Consider the following 20,653-nt stretch of genomic DNA (forward strand, 5'->3'; position numbering starts at 1 on the left):
TGACTCTTAAGCCTCCAATATTTTTATTAGGTTTTTAAAAAAATAAAGTAAGCAAACATACTTCCCAATGTTCTGTGGAATAATAATGCTATTAAGCATCTCTATAGGCAAAAAGTGAATCCTTTGTTTACTGAAGGCATAGAAAATTCTCATTGTTAGACATGCCCTTCCAAGATGTTGGCCAGTTGAAGCAGCCTTGCTACTAGAACAAAGAAACTGCCCAACCCAAGAGTTTCTTATCCATCCATCCATCCATCCACTCATATACTCTAAATAATTTGGGAGGGAACCTGGAATAGAATAATATGATAAAGAAAGTAAAAATATAATTCATTAGCCCATGATTTAAAAGATCATCAACCTTTTGATATATATTTTTCTGTGCTTAACCACTCAAATATTTATAATACTTGAGCCATTCTTACACTCTTTTATAATTTTGTTTTGGGGTTCACTGATGTGAATATCTTTCATATTGATAAATACTTCTCTGTATCATCATTTTCATGGCTTCTTAGTATTCCAGTCTACCATATCATGCCATAACTAGTCTAAGTGTTCCTAGAGGCACACCTGTACACACACCTCATTGTCCATTTAGGTCAGTTCTAATTGTATATGTACCTTATGGGGCTTCAAGTGTGTGCACTTCATCATAGACCCAGAGGGCAGGATTCTAGGATCTCAAAGTGCTAAGAGAACCTCTTTCTAGGTGTCTAAGTAGCTAATGTACTCTTCTGAATGATGAATCTGAAATGTGGCCAGTTTCTCCTTATTCAAGTTACATTATCCCAATTTTTCCAGTCTGCTCTTTTGGGGTCACTAGACTCATGGAGTCTACTCCTGGGTGAGTCCTTCTACCAAGGAGACAGATGCCTCAAGTCTTGGAGCAAAAACTTCTTCTTTGGCAGGATCCTTAAGTCCGTTTGCCTCGAGGGCTCCTGATATAGTTTAACTGTTACCTGAGTGGCCCAAGACAACAGAGCTTCCATCATGTTCATGTCCGTAGACTTGAGTATCTTGTGATTTGCTATGTATAGGAACCCCCAAAGGTCTGGGATGGACTATTGGACTATTGTACCCTGTGCACCAGGAACAAGCTCCCCAGAATTTGCCTTATTTAAAAGAACTCTGAAGCCTTGCACCTCAAGTGTTGAGTCCTTAGACAAGTATCAGCTTTCCTGAGAACTTGTTTGAAATGCAGATCTTGGGCCCCACCCACTCCAGAGTCACTAAATCAGAACTACAAGTTCAAGAAGCACTGCACCATCCTAGCTGAAATAGTATCCCTGGCTTGTCATTCGATCCCCTGAGGATCCAACGGAACCTAATCCTGGAGGGCTAGGATTAAAGCTGGACTCCAGGCCAGAGCTTCTTCATAAGGTGCACACACATCCCCTGGGGATCTTGATCTTGATGACATGCAGACTCTGATTTAGTAGGTTTGGTTTTGAGCCTGGGATCCTGCATTTGCCACTCGCTCCCAGGTGATGCTAATACTCTTGGTCCATGGACCACATTTTGAGTAGCAAGAGACTAGTATTTCTTAAAACTTGTCAAACTGTAAATATCACCGAAGCACTTACTAAAAATACAGATTCCCCGGCCATACTCTAGACCTGCTACATCAGAATTTACCAACGCCTCAGGTGACTTTTGCAATTAGATACAGTTGAGGAATACTGAGAGAGGGAGAGCAGAGCTAAATGTGCTCCTTAAGGGATGAGGGGATGAGGCACTGAGATGCAGCTAAAATATACTGACAGGCACCAATGGACACACCCTTGTCTCTCACCCCCAAAGCGAAGGGGGATCTGTGTTTCGTAGTGGTGATTATCAGGTCAGGATTTGCCCCTGTAATTGATGCAGAGCCTCCTGGCTTCTCTCTCTGGTGCCACTTGAGTGTTTACCGCATTTTCATGGACTTCAACCCCAGAGTCCATGAGCACAGACTGGCAGCCCCACTCCAAGGCAGAGGTCCCCAAAAAGCCATTCACTCTGCTAATGGTTCTGTAAAGGAATTGGCTTCTTCAGCCAAGAAAACACACAACACTCCACTGCATGGGAATCAGAGGTTCTCAGAGGAAAAATGAGAATGTAGGGGGTGGCAACACTCTGAGTGTCTGTCCCTTCCTTGGACTCTGGTGTCTTGTTGCTGTCACCATATTGATGACCTCCAGGGCATGCTCATTCTCCTTTCTCACTAGCTCTAGCACAAAACAAAAGCCACTAATTCATTTATTCACCCAAGGAGAGAAACCCACCAAAAACCACCACAAACCAAAACAACACACACCATTTTGTCTCGGTTACAGGACAGGGGTGCTTGAGTCTGGTCTCAGTGCTGACGTGGAGCTGAGAGAAAGAAAAGGTGGCGGGTTAGTCAGGAATTGGCCACTGGCAGCAGTTTCCAGAGTCCTTGCAATGGCTCTGTACGATGGGATCAACAACCGTGTGATGGAGTTGGCCATGAAAACTGCGACAAGGGGGATGATTACCAGCAAGACAGTTCAAACCCTAGGCGCACATTCTCAAATAATTGTTAAGCATGCCATATTTGCTAACCACCTGATCAGATGCTGCAAATTCAAAGGATCCAGATAAGTAATATAAATGGCATATCTCGTAACAACGTCTGATATAAAGTAAGCATATGTTAGCTATTAGCATCTCAAACCCACCTCCATATTGACGATAACAAGGCTTTCCATTAAAAAAAATCATAGCCCCAAAAGTGAGATATTTTGCCTGCGATGCTTAATACTCAACCGATAGGTCCTGCCTCACACTGCAAGTAATGACTTGTCTTTTTCCTTTGAACAGACTGACTTCATATTACTTTAGGAAAGATTCATTGAAACAAAGAAATAACATATCCAAGATAGTGTTTTTAAAAACATTTTTTTAATGAAGAAATAATTCCATTCCAAAATATAGACACACAATTAAATAGTTTAATCACTTCAAAATATAACATGTCCCCAGGAGGTTCCAACACACACACACACACACACACACACACGCACACACACACACAAAACAATACTTAACAGCAATACAAAAAACCCATACAATAGTAGTTTTGTTACAATACCAATGAATATCATGAAATCTTTAGGGTCTCTGTATTGGTTACTTCAAATGGTGTCAAATTACAGTAGTCATAATTAAAAATGTCTTACAGTTAATTAGCCTCAAGATATGATGCTTCTGATTCCCCCCCCCCCCCTCTTTTTGGTTCAAAAGTAAAAATGCCCTTTCTTCTGAGGACACTGGAGTTCTTGTTTGTGGCTCCTTGCGTGGAATCGAACCAAGGTGATTGCAGCAACCAAAAGTTGCCGTATTTACAATGTTTATCTACAGTGGACAGCCAAGAACTAATAAGGATGGACAAAGATGATCAAAATAAAGGCGGACATCAGTGCTAAATTATGATGCAACAGTTTGGCTCATGCATATAAGAAAATACATAGTATATCACAACAAAGGCCACACTCTTATGCAATTAAGTTCACATTACTACTTACAAATGAACCTTCCCTGCCTTATCATTCGAGAATCCATTTTTCACAATCTCCAGCACATCTCCCTCTGACCAACCAAACGTACCCCGACGTCCGTCCTGACCAACCACAACTGATTCCTGAATCCCATACAGTAGACTTCACCCTCCTCCCTCCCTCCGTGAACATGGCGGTGTGGAGGAGGGTTGGCTGTGTTAGACCAGTGCTCATAGAGGCCATCATCCCTGATGGAGATGGGTGTGCAATGCATGTGGAACAAGGAACACCCCCGCAAGATATAATTGTATCTAATGCACGGGACAGGTAAGACCTGCTGGGTTTGCTCTCAGAACAGGCCCCAAAAGTAAATTTGGAGAACCAAGGAGAGAAACCCGCCAAAAACCACCACAAACCAAAACAACACACACCATTTTGTCTCGGTTACAGGACAGGGGTGCTTGAGTCTGGTCTCAGTGCTGACGTGGAGCTAAGAGAAAGAAAAGGTGGCTGATTAGTCAGGAATTGGCCATTGGCAGCAGTTTCCAGAGTCCTTGCAATGGCTTTGTACGATGGGATCAACAACCGTGTGATGGAGTTGGCAATGAAAACTACAAGGGGGATGATTACCAGCAAGACAGTTCAAACCCTAGGTGCACATTCTCATGTAGAAACCACAAAGGGACAACAGATGCCAGCTCAGTCCAGTCGGTGGCTGCCTGCCACCTGCAGGGTCACAGTTCTGAGTTCAAGAACTACCTGGCTATGATTGAGAGCTGACAGCAATGCAGGTAGCTGGGATGTAGTGGTTTTAAGTATTGAGTATGAGGCAGCAGGGACCATCTGCTCCATCTAGAGAGGTACGGCTTCACAGAAGATGGGCAGTGGAAAGGAGATGAACATGAAGAGACATGGACAAAACCCGCAATGAAATCCACCTGTGCAAAGAAATCTGAGAACTGTGCAGTGGTGCCACTTTGGTGTCAGCCTGGTTCTCCGGAAGGAGGTCTGGTTAAGCCCATCGATAGCTAGAACGGGCTCCTTACTAATGTCAACCAAGAGCTTTACTATCCCCAAGGCAAGTGATGATGTTCTAAAGGGCAGCCAAGGAGATGGTTTCCGACCAAATGCAGAGATGGGGACATCTCAGGGCTCTCTGGAGAGGGAGCAGGAAGATGCCAGGATGTGCGTTCTCAGCTGGGCACCCCCCCTCACCCCCGACTGTGTGGGGTGGGAGGAGGTTTCTGCCAGCTCGGGAAGCAAATCAAATTGCTGAAGCTTTAAGGCTGACACAGAACCTTCCTTGTTTATTCTGAGTAAGGCCTTTGCAGAGACTTTACAACTTCATCCTACAGCAGTGGTTCTCAACCTCTAGTGCATCAGCATGACCTGCGTGCTTCATGAGACACAGACTGGGGGCCCGACGCCCAGAGTTTCTGATTCTATGGGCCTGGGTTCGGGCCCAAGAATTTGCATTTCTAAATAAATTCCCAGGTGATGCTGATGCGCTCGGGTCCAGGGAACACACTTTGAGAACCACTGCTCTAAAATGATGTTCTCTTCTTTCTTTGAAAGGAGGGCAGGAATTCCAGAGCAGCTGCCGATTTAAGCACGATGGATCTAACATATTGCAGGATTTTTAATTGCATCAAGTCTTGAAAAAGATGGGTTATTTTTTTTTCCATTTCCCAAGAATCCCTAAGGGAGGTTGTTAGTGCTCCTCCAAAAGGGTCCTCATAAAGGACCATCGACAGTCTTTCACTCTCCCTTCTTCGACAGCTCTTTTGCACACCAGCTTTTCCCTGAGTGCAAAACCCCGACGCCACGGAGAAGAGCCTGTTTCCTTTCACATGACCACAGAAGGCTGCATGCAGAACACTGGGGCGCCAGCGAAGGCAATACACATTCAGAAATGAAAGGAGCGAACGTTTTTGCAAGCGCACTTTAAGCCTGTACAGTGAGAGCTGAAGGCCTCCGGACGACCTGACGGTGGGGGTGGGGGGGGGGGGTGGGGGGGTACCTGTGGGCGAGCGGTGCGGTGAGACATGCTCCCTAAAGCTAAACCGAGAGGAACAAGCCATGGAAGAGCAGAGACCACTGCAGTCCGGTTGGGGGTTGTATGGCACCTGTGGTTTATAGACAGCTTTAGTCACGAGTATTTCAAAACATAGTTCACAGTTTTAAGAAGATCTGTGCTGATTTTAAAAACTAGATTCTATATAATTTGCACGTTGTCTTATTTTGAATATGATCTCTATTTGGAAAAAGTATTTACACTAAATTCTATGGCTGATTTCGCTAGAATATCTTGAAAGAAAACAACCTCCCAGTTGGAAAGCAGCCCCACAGACTGGGTTATCCCGGTGTGTTCGGCTCCAGTCGCTGCTCACAGGACTTGGGGGCCCTGGCAGACGGTGCAGGCCCCGGCTCTCTGCGCCTGCACCCTCAGGACCCAGGTCCCTCAGGGTCAATGAATAATTGCAAGGGGTTGTTTTGTCCCAATTACTGTGGAAAACAATGTACATCGTATAATAAACTGGTTTGCTAAAATCTCAAAGAATTCAGAAATCAAATCCTAGCTATAAACAGTATTAATATTGTCATTGTAAACGGAACAGGTTCAACATCATGTGCAAATGATATTGAAAATGCGTGTTAATACTGCCATCGTGAGTAACAGCAGCATGGGTTTTCGGCCTGTGGTTTTTTTGTTTTTTGTTTTTAACCAGGGATGAGCCATGTTATAGAAGATGTAGCTGATAAGTTAGCTTTGAACAGAAGTCTTTTTTTTTCCCTTCTTAACACACACACCTATGAACTACACATCAGAGAACGAAACATTGGCTGCACTACAGTCAGCAGAGCACGTCTTTAGGGGCGGGTGTGCCGGGAGCTGCTGCGCGGGGTGGTTCCTCTCCCAGTCGCTGCCAGGCGGCTTCTCCTCTGGGTGGGTGGTGGGCGCAGCGCTCCCCTTCGTCACCAGCGCTCATGTTACTCTCATCATCTGTCTGACTATAGTTTGCCTGGGAATAAGGAATGTGTAATTTTTTTAAAGATGAAAACTGTTCTCTAAGTCAGGAAGCTTAGGACCCTCCCTTTCCCCCGAGACACAACACACACACACACACTCACACACACACATGTGTGCACACATGCACACACACTCACACACCCTCTACTCACTTCCTCTGATAATCGGGGACGAGTGGCTTGGGGTAGTGCGTGCTCTGTATCGCACCTTCTGAAAGAGGACGAGAACCTCCTGTTGAGTCCCCTGCTCAGTGGGGACTGGGAATATATTTTTTTTAAGAAGTCACTACTGATGTTTAAATAATGGGCCCCGGTGGCCCCTGGGGGTTAGAGCGACGCAGAGCTGTCCTTTGGACAAGGAGATGAGAGCACTGACTCACCAGCAGAATGCCCTGCTCTTTTTTTTTTTTTTTAAATCCACTTTTGATCTTCAAATCCCCTAATCTGAAGCTGGGCTCTGGCCGGCTGGGGAGAGTGCAGTAGCATGCGGCCAGAGGGATGGAAAGGACAAATCCAAGATCTGAGTGGGCCCGATGGAGCTGTGGTGGACTCCATGTTGAGTGCTAACCCCTCTGTATACATTTCTTCCTGAAGTGGCCAGTGGAGAAGCAGGAAACCAGGTGTTCCGGCTTTTTGTGTTGCTAAGTGCATATTCGCCTTCGAATAGGCCTCAGGCTCTTTTTGAGCAGAGGATGGGCCTCCCCTGCCTCTGGCATCCCACCTCGTGGCCTTTCCCCACGTGGGGCTCGGTGGGTGGAAGCGAATGAACTCTGACCTGATGAAGTCGGCTGCCTTTAGGACCCTTGGGTCAGAGGTGCCTGTCCGGTGGGATAATTTCTGGTCTTGCCATACAGTCAGAAAGTCAAATAGACTTAAAGACCATGAGCTGCTCTAGAATTCCAGCTGTCTTTCTAGTCCAGACAAACTTCAGGGTTCTGCCGGGTTGTAAATGAATTTTGCCCGAGTGGTTGATTCAGTGACAGGCCGGCTCACGTTTAGAGTCCTGTGAATGCCATCTAGGCAGGTAAAGGGTGCATTAAATGGCAGAGGCCACAGCTGTGTTATTTGTTTTTACTGCCAAATTTGTAGCAAAGATGAAACATTGCCCAGGAACTTTCAAAGTACTGAAATATGTGGCTTTTAGGTACAAGAACCAAATGCCACTTTTTATCTGGGTTCACATCAAGGACAATTTATTAGGCTTTTAAAAATATATATTTTTTCTAAGAAGTCACTACTGATGTTTAAATAACACGCAGAACAAAAATAATCAAATTGCCAGAGCTCAGCGAAGGAGACTGCTATTAAAGGACAAAGCTCGCTCCTCTGGGACTAGCTTTGCTCGAACTGGAGCGAGTATTTTCAGAAACAGCTCCTGAGAATGTTTTCACTGTAGTTGTAAATGTATCAGGAGAGCAGAAGGCAACGAGGCCAATAAGATCCTTCCATTCACACCGAAAGGGCCTCACAGACCCAAACGTATACTCCATTGTAGGAATTATGCCATGAATTTTACTTGCTCAGTCTTAACCTGAGGACTGAGACAGGAGGTGTGTAGTGTGTGAGCTAGAATGTACTCTTTACTAATTGATGCCACAGCAACCCAGCACTGACTTCCGGTCTGGTCGAGCCCTCGGTCGTAATCAGTCGTAATCGGTTGTTAGGACCCTGGCTCTTTATTATATAGATCACACTTTGGTTGAATGGATGACCAGACACTTAGCATATTAGGCTTTTATTATATAGGAGATATATATCTCCTTTTACAATTTAGCAGCCAGAGTTGAGTTTACTATCATCTACAGACTTATGGGATTCCATGGTTGGAGAAGACCGCATAATAGCAGTAGATGTGAGTCCTTGGGCCAGTGCAGCCAGATAACTGAGAGAGGTATGAGTTTTGATCTGTAATGAGGGGCATCTAAGTGGCCACTAGCTGGGGCCAGAGAAACCATCTAGACGTATGGGACAGTGGAGCTGAAGGTGTATGGAACCATTGCACATAGCTGAGCCCTAGCCTTGTTTATAAAAAGTAGAGGGAGCAAGCTGGTTCTGAGTCCCAGGGGTTCCCGTACGCCCACATCATCGCTACAGCAGCTCCCATGAATCACTTATAAGGCGCTGAGCACAGTGCCAGGCCCGTAGGAGTGTTATAGCGTGCCTGCCACCGTTAAGATCTTTGAGAACTGGACCTCAGTGAGGGAGTCTCCTCTATGGTGTAGGTATTATCATGCATGTTGTGCAGAGGGAGTGGAGGCTCACAGAGGTCCCCTAATTCGTCCGAGGTTATGCTGCTCGGACTTGCTGAAGCTCCCACTTGAACTTGGGTAGATTAGGGACCAGAGCCTAAGCTTCAGACCACCACCCTCCAGTGGTGCTGCCAGTCAAGTGCTGTTCTCTCTCCATTCAACATTCCCTGAGGATTTTCCACATGTGTAGGTAGGTGAGCAGGCCCTTGGGGGAAAGGCTCACATGCCATATCAGTGACTGTACCCTCCTGAATTCTACAAAGGGTTTGAGCCAGCTATTCCAAGCATAAAAGGCTGCACAAGTTTTCCTCTGTGTCGTGCTGCTTTTATTTTCGCCTTTGTTTTGGTTTTGCTTTCCCTTAAGGACACCTCTCTGACATGTTGGGCCCTGAGGACAGCAAGACCAAGGAGCTGACCCGTCTCTGGAAGTGCTGAGCGAGCCTGGACTGTTGCTTCTCAGGGGATGGAGAGGCTCAGACTTGGGTGCTCTTATGGACAGGTGATGTGGCTACATGGCCCCGGAAAACTTGGGGGCATATCTGGTGTTGGAGAAGTTTCTGTGCCATTTCCCCTAATGAACAGAGTTAAAAAGCCAGCTCCTGAGGTCGTTTGCCAAACCTCCCCGGGTGTAGTGGGATGCCCCATAGACTGGGCTGGGTCTTTGACAAAAGCAGGGAAGGAGAGTATTTTATCACAGAGAAACGCCTACGAGAGTGACTGTGAACTTAGGTTGCAAGTTATGAGAATTGAGTGTACAGTGGCCACGTTTCCTCCTAAAACAGAGGGTACTTACTTGAGAGGAGAGTGATAAAAGGATATTGTATTCAACCTTGCAAGCTGACCTGCGGGTGACAAAGGACACAAACAAGAAAGGTGACATGTCAAGTCTGTGATGCAGTCCAGCAGGTGAATTATTTTGTTGGAAGCCATGCACAAAGACAGAGAAAGAGGGAGAGAGTCCAGTGAACGACAGCAGCATCTGAGCCACCAAACAACCATCATCTATAAACACAAGCTCACAGAGCCGTCCAGGAAAACCACTACAACACTCTCCAGGGCATATGCCTTGAGTGGGGACACACGGGCCTGTTATAATCTCCAGCCCCCTTCTTCGCCTTTCCCTTGAAGTCACCAGGCATGGAAAGGAAAGGAGAGAGAGAGGCTTAAGATTTACCAGAGATGGCAAAAGCTCCAACTGGATCTTAAGCCACTAACAGAATTTCCCTTCATCCTACTCAGACACGGTTAAATTCCTAATTCATTAAAACAACAGCAACAAAAATCAAATATGTTATATGGAATGGCTGCCTCCCTTTAAAATAAAACCCAGAGCCTGGCCAGCATGGCTCAATGGTTGAGTGTTGACCTATGAACTAGGAGGTCACGGTTCAATTCACGGTCAGGGCACATGCCCAGGTTGCGGGCTCAATCACCAGTAGGGGGTCTGCAGAAGGCAGCCGATCAGTGATTCTCTTTCATCATTGATGTTTCTCTCTCTCACTCCCTCTCCCTTCCTCTCTGAAATCAATAATAAATAAATAAATAAATAAATAAATAAATAAAATAAAACCTAGAAATTCGGTTACTGTTGCCACCCAAATCCGGAAACTGATATGAGCTCCAAGATGGAGGCCTACCAGGCGCCTCCAACGCATGAGCCAGAGTATTGATGATTTCACTGTATCTCTCTCTCCCTCTAGGCAGGAGCGCCAAATGAGCCATGTGCAAACATCCCTCAGATTCCCACACACACCCTGGCAGCCTCGTCCAGGCTAATTTCTTCCTGAGAATGGGGCCATGAAAATCACAAAGAAAGAGCCTTCTCCGTGGGTCTGGACCTTAGGCGACTTTGTGTCTGCAGCGCTGAAGCATGGCATTACATATCTAGTCACTGGCTTGACTATTTTTTATGACGAGACCCACATGCTATTTGCTTCTGAAATGTGGGTGTTAAGCCACAAGGGCGGATGGAACACCCCAAAGAGGCCAAACCTTTGCTTCCTGGTGTTGGGGTGGGGCTGAGGGCTTCAGTTGTCCTCTTGCTACATTCTTCTTGGGAAAATATTTCAAAACTTAATTTATAAACATATGGGAAATAGAAGAGACTTTGTTCTCTCTGCTACTCTTTTACTAACAGAGAGAGCCGCTGCTGAGCTAAGAACGTGGAGAAAGCCTGACAGTGAAATAACCTGCTGGGGCCTGGGGAGCAGAAGGTCTGACAGGCAAACACCCCTGAACTCCCTGAACCCCAGGAAAACAGGGTGGGCCACAGGGAAAGGAAACAGACCAGAAGACCCACATGGCCGTGGTGTAGCCTCCATGGGGAGAACGCATCCCTTTAGGATGAGCTACTGCACCTGTTACGTTCAGTGAATTCTCAGGTAGATGAGTGTAGTCCAGTCTATACGACAATCTGTCCATCCACACTCTGAGGATCCTGGGGCCTGCAGCCCCCCAACATGGCTCGGCGAGGTTTGTCGCTTCCTGCTACTTACATGTCCCAGGAGGCAGGTGGTGAGGGAGGCTGAGCACCAATGAGGAGATATCTTTATGCTGATTCAGTTGCCTTGTGCCAGATCAAGGCATAAAGATATCTCCTCATGCCCCATCTATGAGAACAAGCATCTTTCTGATGATCCAGGAGGGGTATGGACTGTTAGGCACCAGGTTTCTGCTGTGTGACAAGACCCCTTTTCAATTTCCAGATCAGAAGTTATCACACAGGGTGAGGGATGGCTATAAGAAATAGCTGAAATTTTTAGTGTCTAGAATACATGGACTAAGGAGTATAGTCAGAGTATTCCAGAAAGGGAGGGTGGAAGGAAGAAGGCACTGGTTTATCCTAGTTATGTAAAAGACCCAGCCACCTTGGGGCTGGGGCAGAAGTGGAGGATGGTGTGGGCCGGCCCCGGTACCTGGTAGGCCTCGTCCTGCAGCTTCTGTTTCAGGTATTCCTCCATCTTGAGCTCGTTCTCCAGCTGCCGGACCGAGTCATTCTCGTAGTTCTCCTCCTCGGGCCGCGCATAGGGATCCCCATCTTCTGTGACCCTGGGAACGAACCATAGATGGGGTTTTGGAGCAAATCTTAAAGGGAACGTCTAAGTGAAATTCATGTGTGAGCTGTAGTTTGCAGGGAACATTTTATTTGTCTTCCAATTCACTCCAATTCAGTGTCTTCTGTTATCAAACAGAAAACTTAAAAAAAAAACCCCACCTTTGGAAATGTAGGGAAACAGATGGTCAATGCATTCTCATGCAGTTTTCCTATGGCACTGTGGTGATCATAGGTCATCCATGTTTTTCTAGGGTTTATGGGAAGGAGAGCCCTTTCAATGTTTGTCAGTCTTAGAAAAAGCAGCTTATCTTTCAGGAGGATATAGTTTTCCTGATATGGGGATTTTAAAAAAATTTTATAAATGGAATCCAAGAACGCTTTCTCTAAGGAAAGTGAGCCCTCTAGTGAAATAAAGCTTGAGGACATTTGTTCCTAATTTAACCTTCTCTGCATTCTGCATGCGTGTAGGCGTGCTTTATTTTCATAGTGGGATCAAGTCTCAGAATATCAACGAGTCATTGTCAGCAAGCGTAACACTCTAACCCACAGCTCTTGATTTCAAAGATGTATACCAGCTCCAAATCTAAGAAATCCACTTAAGTTGTCCCATTTCACTATGAAATAGATAAGAATGGGTGACTATCTCCATCTATTCACCCCATATTAAAACACCCTCTATAATGAAGAGTGGTCAAGGAGAAGTTTCTGGATGGGAACTTAAATGCCATGGCTAGTGTTTATTTATATCTGTACAGCATGTTCTCATTATTTTCAGAGGTTTGGGTCCAGCATGAATAGGTCTGTGAGGCCTCTATGAGTTTTCTCTACCCAACTCCCATGGCCGGAACCGCCACCAGCATCCTAGGAACAGTAGTGTGGGGTGGCTTTAGCTACAGTCTTGGATCTTAGGATCCGAATGAGAACATTTTAAGTGACTACCTTGTAAAAGGTTAATCATAGGAAGTCAAATGGATATGTGTTTACTAGACTAAAACTAGTGATAATGACTTCACCATTTTGAATAACAAATAATTCTCAATGACAGAGGGAAGGACAAGAGAGCAAACTAAAATTAAAAGCAGCCCCGTTAAATGACGTTATAACTGATGTGTTCTGCTCTCACACTCTGCCTTTCCGCAGCTGGCTTCCCCAGCACGTCTATTTATAATTCCCCATCGTGACTGGCCAGTCTTTCACTCCCCGCTTGGATTGGGAGCCTCTGTTTAGTTTCTCCTTTGGGTCTTTAAACAGCCGTTGATTTTTGTAGACGAGTCCTCAGTACTTGTCACAGGAAGCACCATCACCTTCTAGAGTTGTTTGGAATGGTTAGCAATCCCCCTTTCCAGCCTTGTGGCGAGCCTCTGCCCACGCTTATCACAACCCCATGAACCCCGCTCTCCTAGAGGCCCCTCCCCTTCCCCGCCCTTGTTTTCCTCTTTCCCTTCCCACGCTGGGCTCTGCAGCTCTGGCCTGTGTCACCCTCGTTTCTTAGCTTCACCGAAAGTCTGGTGGGGACGTCACTGATTCTGCTGGCTTCTGTCAGGGCACAGAAGCCTTATTGTGTGAAATTCTTGCAAAATGTCTTTTAAGGGTCAGATTTGTACATATTCAACAAGTCAGCCACATTGGATTTCTTTATAATGAGATTTTATACATTTACAGTCTCGTGCCACACAACGAAGCTTTGGTCAAGGACCCATCGTATATAGGCCCGTGGTCCCATCTCTATATATAAAAGCCTAAGTGACCATTATGACCGGTCAACCAAATGACTGGTCACTATGATGTGCACTGACCACCAAGGGGCAGATGCTCAAAGCAGGAGCTGCTCTCTGGTGGTCAGTGTGCTCCCACAGCCAACCTTCCGTGGCCGGCCAACCTCCCATGGTCCCTCCCCGTGGCCGGCTGGCCCCAATCGGCCCCAATCGGCCCTGATCGCTGGCCAGGCCGATGGACCCTACCCATGCACGAATTCGTGCACTGGGCCTCTAGTGAGATTATAATGGAACTGAAAAATTCTTATTGTGTCCTGACATCATTGTTGTCATGTGTTTGCGGTAATGCTAGGGTAAACTGACCTGCTGCTCTGCCAGTTGTATGAAAGTACAGCACATACAATTATGTACAGTACATCATGCTTGATAATGGTAATAGGTGACTGTGTTACCGGTTTATGTATTGACTATATGTTGTAGTGTTATTTTCTACTTAGAAAGAGTTTTCTGTTAAACAGTATGCTGTGTTATGGTGGCAGTGCCCCTAACATCTCCTGGCTACCTTGTCTCTGATTGCATCAGTTTCTCTTGTGCTGGATTTAACCTGATGTTATTTTCTACAGCGACACACTGTAGAGGCGGTGGCCTAGGAGCAATCAGCTGCACCATAGAGCCTAGGTGTGTAGCAGGCTGGATCACCTAGGTTTCTGTAAGCGCACTTTATGATGTTTGTACAATGACCAAGTCGCTTAACAATGCATCTCTCAGAACGTATCTGTTACTACGTGGTGCGTGACTGTATATATTTTGATTCCTATTGCTTATATGATGCTGTTCATCCTGTTCTGAAGAGAAGCCTCCAGCATCACTGGGTCCTCCAAGTGCAAATACAGAAGATTCTGAAGATAAGATGACTGACCTCCTAAACTGGTCTGTGAGCCCTGGAAGGTTGGGAGTGATTTAAAAAAAAAAATACTAGTTTGTATCAAACCAGCACAGTTCCTTAGGGGAGCCAGGCTCTCAATAAGAACTGGTTGTTTTGGTTACTGGTACTCTCTGGAAATTGTGAGGGGAAGTCACAAGGCCAAATGCAAATGTAGCCCCTTTACCTCTTTTGTCAGAAAAGGAAGCTGCATCATCTCTTCTCAAAAGAAAGATAAAAACAACCATGTTTTCATTTTTTTTTTTGCTCCCGACAGTGTCCTGTTACTGAGGCAATACCCCCAAGCAGGAGATACTCACACATCACTGCGCATGGTGCCTGGGGCAGCTCCACCGTGCACATACCCGGGTTTTCGTGCGTGGATTTGCGCTAGGAAAGCCTTTTCCGAGGTTGGCGATGGAACCAGATCCTCAAACTGAGTCCTTGCAAACTCAGAATCCACATTACTCTCCGTTTCACTCCCCACCTCTATGAGGCACAATTGGAGAAATAAAGAATGACTTGTTAGAGTCTATGATCAGTAGGTACAGGGCGAGGCTTAACATAAACCAACCTGCGCTGCATAAAATATTAGCCAGTTATTGTAAGTCAAGTAAGTGTTTATTTCCATTCCAAATGAGAATGGAAACTGAACATGAGTTACAGTAAAATCATTTGGTATACAGCATTGTATTTTTTTTTTAAGTATGGGTAATGTTATAAGGAATCTTTTGAGTCTTAATAAATTACAACTTCTGTTTTGCTTCTATGTAGTCTTCAGTAAAACTGCTACTTTTGCTTAATGTTACTTTAATTTAGGAAATATAAACCCAAAGTATTACATTCACTTAATATTTTAGAGCATTATCTATAATAATAAAAGCATAATATGCTAATTAGACCAGACGACCTGACCTTCTGGACGAAGCTGGGGCTGTGAGGGAAGCCCAGGTCCCAGGTGCCTGTTGGTAGCTGGAGGGAAGCCCGGGTCCCGGGTGCCTGCCGGCGGCCAGAGGGAAGCCGGTGCCGGCAGCCGCGGGAAGGAAGGCCTACTCTTGCATGAATTTTGTGCATTGAGCCTCTAGTAAGAATATAAACTAATAATACTTTCGACTTCTACAATAAGAGTAACATTTTTAGTAATCTCCATGATATATTAACTACTGCCATTTTTATCCTATTTGGTAATCTTAATCTAATATAGCAGTAACAAGTTTCATTACTTTAATTCGTATTATAGAGATTTTAAGAAATTTAAATCCCAAGTTTTTATAATATCGAAGTTTTATTTCTTATAGTTGTTGTAATCTCAACTACATGACAGTCAAATATCTTGCTATGTGTGCTTTAAGGAATAGATGAGATGCATTAGTAACTGGTAGGATAGTTATTTGAATATTCATTATTTGAATAACATTTTTAAAGCTCTGTGTAGCATTATGAGGATAAAGAGACTCTCACAATTTTGTGCTATCTATATTCTGGGCAGATCTACCTTTAGAGATACTGCAAAGGTAAATTTCAGGTTAGCCTCATTCAAATAGCCATACATTTCCAATGAACAGAGTCTAAATTAGTAAATAAAACATCTGACCTTATGAAATCACTTCTGTATCTTGTCACATGAGAGATGTTAATAGTGACTCTCTTTGGCTTCTTGACTTATAAGTCAATTTAAATATATTTTTAATCTATTCTTTTCTACACTATTAACCTTTCTGCATTAAGCACGTATTAATAATCTTCTCATCAGCTAATAGAAACATCAGTTAAAAACCTGAATATGGCAACCAAATATCACATAGATCTTCAAGAAAACCTTTGTATATTCGACAGTGAGCAGATCTCTCACAGAAGCCCCGAGAATGTTTGGTTTCCTCTGCACAGAGCAGACAAATGAGGGGACCAGGGACACACCGGAGTTCAGCTCTTTCACCAGAGAGGACATGGTGTTAGTGATGGAATCCGCGGCCACTAGCAAGTCATTCCTTAGGTTTCTTCTTGAACCTTAAGCGAAGAAGAAATGACAATAAATAAAAATCAAAGCTTTTCCTTTTCCCGAAATTTTAGGCTGTTGATCATTTCCAAGGCCATTCCCAAGCAAGAAACATTCCAAGGCGTCTCCTTCACAGAGGCGCTGTGGTCACTTCCTGGAGAGGACACTGTGCTCAGGGCCGTGGCCTCTGGCGTAGGAAGACGTGGCAACCGATGGGGGTTCATGTAATTTAGTGTCCAAACTGGGACAATTCTGCAAGCGAATGAGGGAGCTGTGAGTAATAAGACAGGGTGACCCAGGTAAAGCAGTGTGTGTGATGGCCCTTCTGAAGAACAACCCACACAGACGAAAGTCTAGCTTTTGCCGGGAGAGCCGCACCTTCCTAGCTGCCTCGATCATTTCAACCGCTACCTGGTGGCCAAGCCCATGGGATTCTCTCTCTATCACTGCAATCAGGCCTTGTGTCCAATCAGGCCTCCCCGAGCTCCCCTTCCCCTTACGGGGACCTCGTGGGAATGGGAGCCCTGTGTACTGAATGCCCCAGAACACGGAAAAGAGGTGGGGATTCTTGCTCTGACTGCAAGGCATGTGCACCAGATGTACGTCCGGTACCCTGAACTGGAACTCAGCCCATGTTTCTTCATGGTGGAGAGAGATGAGCACGATGTTCCAGGCACACTAAGGGTGAAATGCATCTCTGTGGGCTGGCTTGGGGGCAGGCAGGGCTGCGATGGAACAGAGGGCTGATCACCATAATCTTTGGAAAAAAAGGGACCAAGATTCCAAATATCTGACTTACAGATGAATTTATGCAGCACAAACTCTTTGTGAGCTTGGCCACATTTCATTCTGTCACTTCTCAGAAAGTACAGCTAAGTTAGTGAAAGGATAGATACATGAAAATTTAAAAAAATCCTAGTAGTTAGATGAAACAGTAGTTCTAATAGGAAGCTCAAACTGATTTAAAATGCCCTTAAAGTAAGATTTAGGGAAAGGACATTTTTCCTTCTAAAAATTAAAGTAAAACCTAGTTATTTTGTATAACTTAAATTATTTTCTTTTTCAGGAGAAAAAGCCCTATTATGGATCTTCCCTTTCCCCTCTTAAGAGAGAATACATCATTCTTCCCCTTGTAAAATGTCAGATTGTTGTCTCCATACACAATGGGTGAGAGGGCCTGTTTCCTCACACTTTTCTATATCTGGATATTATTGATTTTTTAAACATCTTTTCATATTGTTATTGGCCATTTATAATTTCTCTCTGTTCATATCCTTCACCTATTTTTATTTTGGGGATATCTTCTTCTTACTGATCTCTACATGCTTTATGTCTAACGGAAATGATAAAACTTAACTGCCATATATGTTGGAAATGGTTTACTCAAAACTATTTTATTTTTGGTCTTCTGACTTTTTGCCTTCGGATAAATTCCCAGAAGCGGAATTGCTGTCTTTCTTGACCTCAGATCCATAGGTAAGAACCTGGAAGAATGCCATGATAAATTGGTAATTTAAAGAAAATGCAAATTATGAACCAAAATAAGCATTAGCTTATTTGTGTGAAAAATAAAGAGTATATGTCTATAAAATACACTTAACCATCTCTATCTATGTATCTATAAGTGAAAAGTTGAGAAGGACCAGACTATTAATAGTGTTCACTTCTAGGAATGAGATCAGCAGGGTGAGGGTCTGCAGGAGGATTTCCCACCCTCCCCGCCTCCTGTCCCCACCAATTTTTTCCAAATTTAAAAAATAATGGCAAGAAAAGTTTTAAAAATTGTTAAAGTATTTTTAAATGAGTAAAATCACTTGCCTTGGGATACGTCCACACCATGAGTGTGTAAATGGAAGAGGCCACCAGTGAGAGAATGCTGTTTGCCACCTCCCTTCAGCTTTGCGCTCCTCTCTTAACTTCGGAGGCCTAACCGGGTAGACCAGGGGTTCTCAACCTTCCTAAGGCCGCGACCCTTTAATACAGCTCCTCATGTTGTGGTGACCCCCAATTTCATTGTTACAAATTGAACATAATTAAAGCATAGTGATTAATCACAAAAACAATATGTAATTATATATGTGTTTTCCGATGGTCTTAGGCGACCCCTGTGAAAGGATCGTTCGACCCCCAAAGGGGCCACGACCCACAGGTTGAGAACCGCTGGGGTAGATATTATAGAGGCAGATCCAGCTCTTAAGGGCATCTGTAGAAGGACTGGCCTTCCTTCTTGATCACAGGCTAAAGAGCTGAATTGTTTCATCTCAATCTCGAGTTTGCTTTCACGCAGAGAAGCAGGAAACGAGATCTTTCAGAATTTAAAACATGGATTCCATGGATAGTTTCCTGAGATATTTGTGAAAGGATTTCCCTTCCCTTAATGGGCAAAGACGCATAAGAAATGGGGCCGGGCAACAGAAACCTCAGGAAGGAAAGATGGTGAGGTGCAGAACAGATCAGACGGGAGTTTCTAAAACTGCTCCCGGCCAGGCTCTGCCTCACGCCACGAATAGCCTAGAACATGCCCCGCTTTAGACCGTTCAAAGGACCGCGGTGACTTGTTTATCACATAAAAGCAGAACACAACAAAAAATAGAGCCACTTACTTTGTGCAAATGCCTCCTGCACGTCTCCCCCTACCCCTGTGAGAGAGTCCTGAGGCGTGTGGGCCGGGGTGGAGCAGGTGGACGCAGACCGCACGGGCATGGGGATGGGCCTGCTGATGGTGTGGCTGGGGGAGGAGCGAGGAGAGCCTGCCCCCTGGGTCTGGAGAGACAATGCGAGCCGTTAATGTGTTTTCCCAAGAACACGCCACATGTCACCCATCCCCAAGGCCTCAGTCAAATGTTAACAGTCACAATGACATCTCAAAGCTGGAGGAAATCCTAGGTTGTTGAGATGGGCATCCTAAACCTTCGTTGCAGGTGCAGGAGATGTAGGGCCTTATTATATTATCTGACCTTGCGGTTGTATCTTGAAAGTTAAGAATATCAGTAGAGCATTGTTCCATGCTATATGAGCTGTGTCCCTGGGTAATGTAGCTACTGTTAAGCAGCGGTAATGACAAGGTGTGCCTATTTTTTCCTTGAGGAAAGTGCTACGTGGAATAAAGAGACATCTAAGGAGAACGTTATAAGTATAAACTCAGGGACTTTTGGGGGCTGGGTCTGGTTTGTACTTCCTAATTTTTCAACCTGTCTGTCCTGGCCTCATCTGGCGAGGATAATGTAGAGTTAAGTCATGCATGCAGTATTGTGCCCTTTAAGTCTCATAGTAAGCATCAGACAAGGCATACATTTTTAAATCACGATTTTACAGTAAAAGTTGACTTTGTCAAACTGCTCAGTGGTTCGTGGATTCCAACGGGGAAGAGGAAAAAAAAGGAGTCCGAGTTTCTAACTTCGGGCAGCTGTTTCCCTGTAGGAAGTGTCTCTCTCTTCGTCTACACAACAGCAGCATTCCAGCAGGCAGAATAGTAAGATTTAAAGTGAGTGAAGAAAAAAGTAGAAAACAACTAAAAACCATGGATCTCTGCACTCCAGTCCTCAGCAGGAAACCATTAGACAGTCATACCTTGAACCTCGCAGCTTTTGTCTATACAGTGAGGTCTCCTTAATAATTAGTTTACAAAGGAAGTCAGTTACTCACGATTAAGAAAATGCAAGGAGACCCTCAGAACATACACAGCAGATTAGGAGTTCCCACACATTCCAGTTCAGTCTGGGGGTCCGGTCGGGGAGAGTGAGGGCTCTGCCACGCAAGGCCCAGAGGTTCACCAGCAACCCATTCAAACCCCGAGACATGCACCCAGAGAGCAGTGCTCTGGAATATTCCACTGGGATCTGTGCTGTAGGTTCAGCCTCTTGAAACACACAACATCGGCCCTGTACAATGCCATGCTGTTAGCTTGCCAGGGCTCAGCGTCACACACACAAGTCAAATCTATACATTGAGAACGACCCGGAATCACGAAACGAAGCACAACAGAACAGAGGACATTGACGCCCAACTGGCCCGAGGACTCCACTCGCTCACTCTCAGCCGTACCTGGGAATGGTCTGTCCGGGCCCAAGGAAGAGGAGTTTGCCTGCGTGCGATGCTTGGCAGCCTGCTGGCCCCCGCCCACTGGGGACGGGTCTGCTTTTCCCCAGCAAACCTGGCAGCTCAATCTTATCACCACGAAACTTCT

At 45.1% G+C, this 20,653-nt stretch overlaps 1 protein-coding gene across 1 annotated transcript in view; it reads right to left on the reverse strand.

Moving 5' to 3' along the window:
• Window positions 1-3,729: 3,729 nt before the first annotated feature.
• DTNA (dystrobrevin alpha) overlaps window positions 3,730-20,653 on the reverse strand; it is a 311,835-nt gene continuing 294,911 nt past the window's right edge. The window contains exons 18-22 of the mRNA XM_081097324.1: window positions 19,071-19,230; window positions 16,389-16,478; window positions 14,792-14,960; window positions 11,695-11,827; window positions 3,730-3,990 (exon numbers count right to left, since the gene is read on the reverse strand). Coding sequence (XP_080953450.1) covers window positions 3,850-3,990; window positions 11,695-11,827; window positions 14,792-14,960; window positions 16,389-16,478; window positions 19,071-19,230 — 693 coding nt within the window. The 3' untranslated portion in view covers window positions 3,730-3,849. The remainder of the gene's footprint in view (window positions 3,991-11,694; window positions 11,828-14,791; window positions 14,961-16,388; window positions 16,479-19,070; window positions 19,231-20,653) is intronic.

Source organism: Myotis nattereri (genome assembly GCF_964212035.1).
Source record: "Myotis nattereri genome assembly, chromosome: 8".
NCBI classification, from domain to species: Eukaryota; Metazoa; Chordata; class Mammalia; order Chiroptera; family Vespertilionidae; genus Myotis; species Myotis nattereri.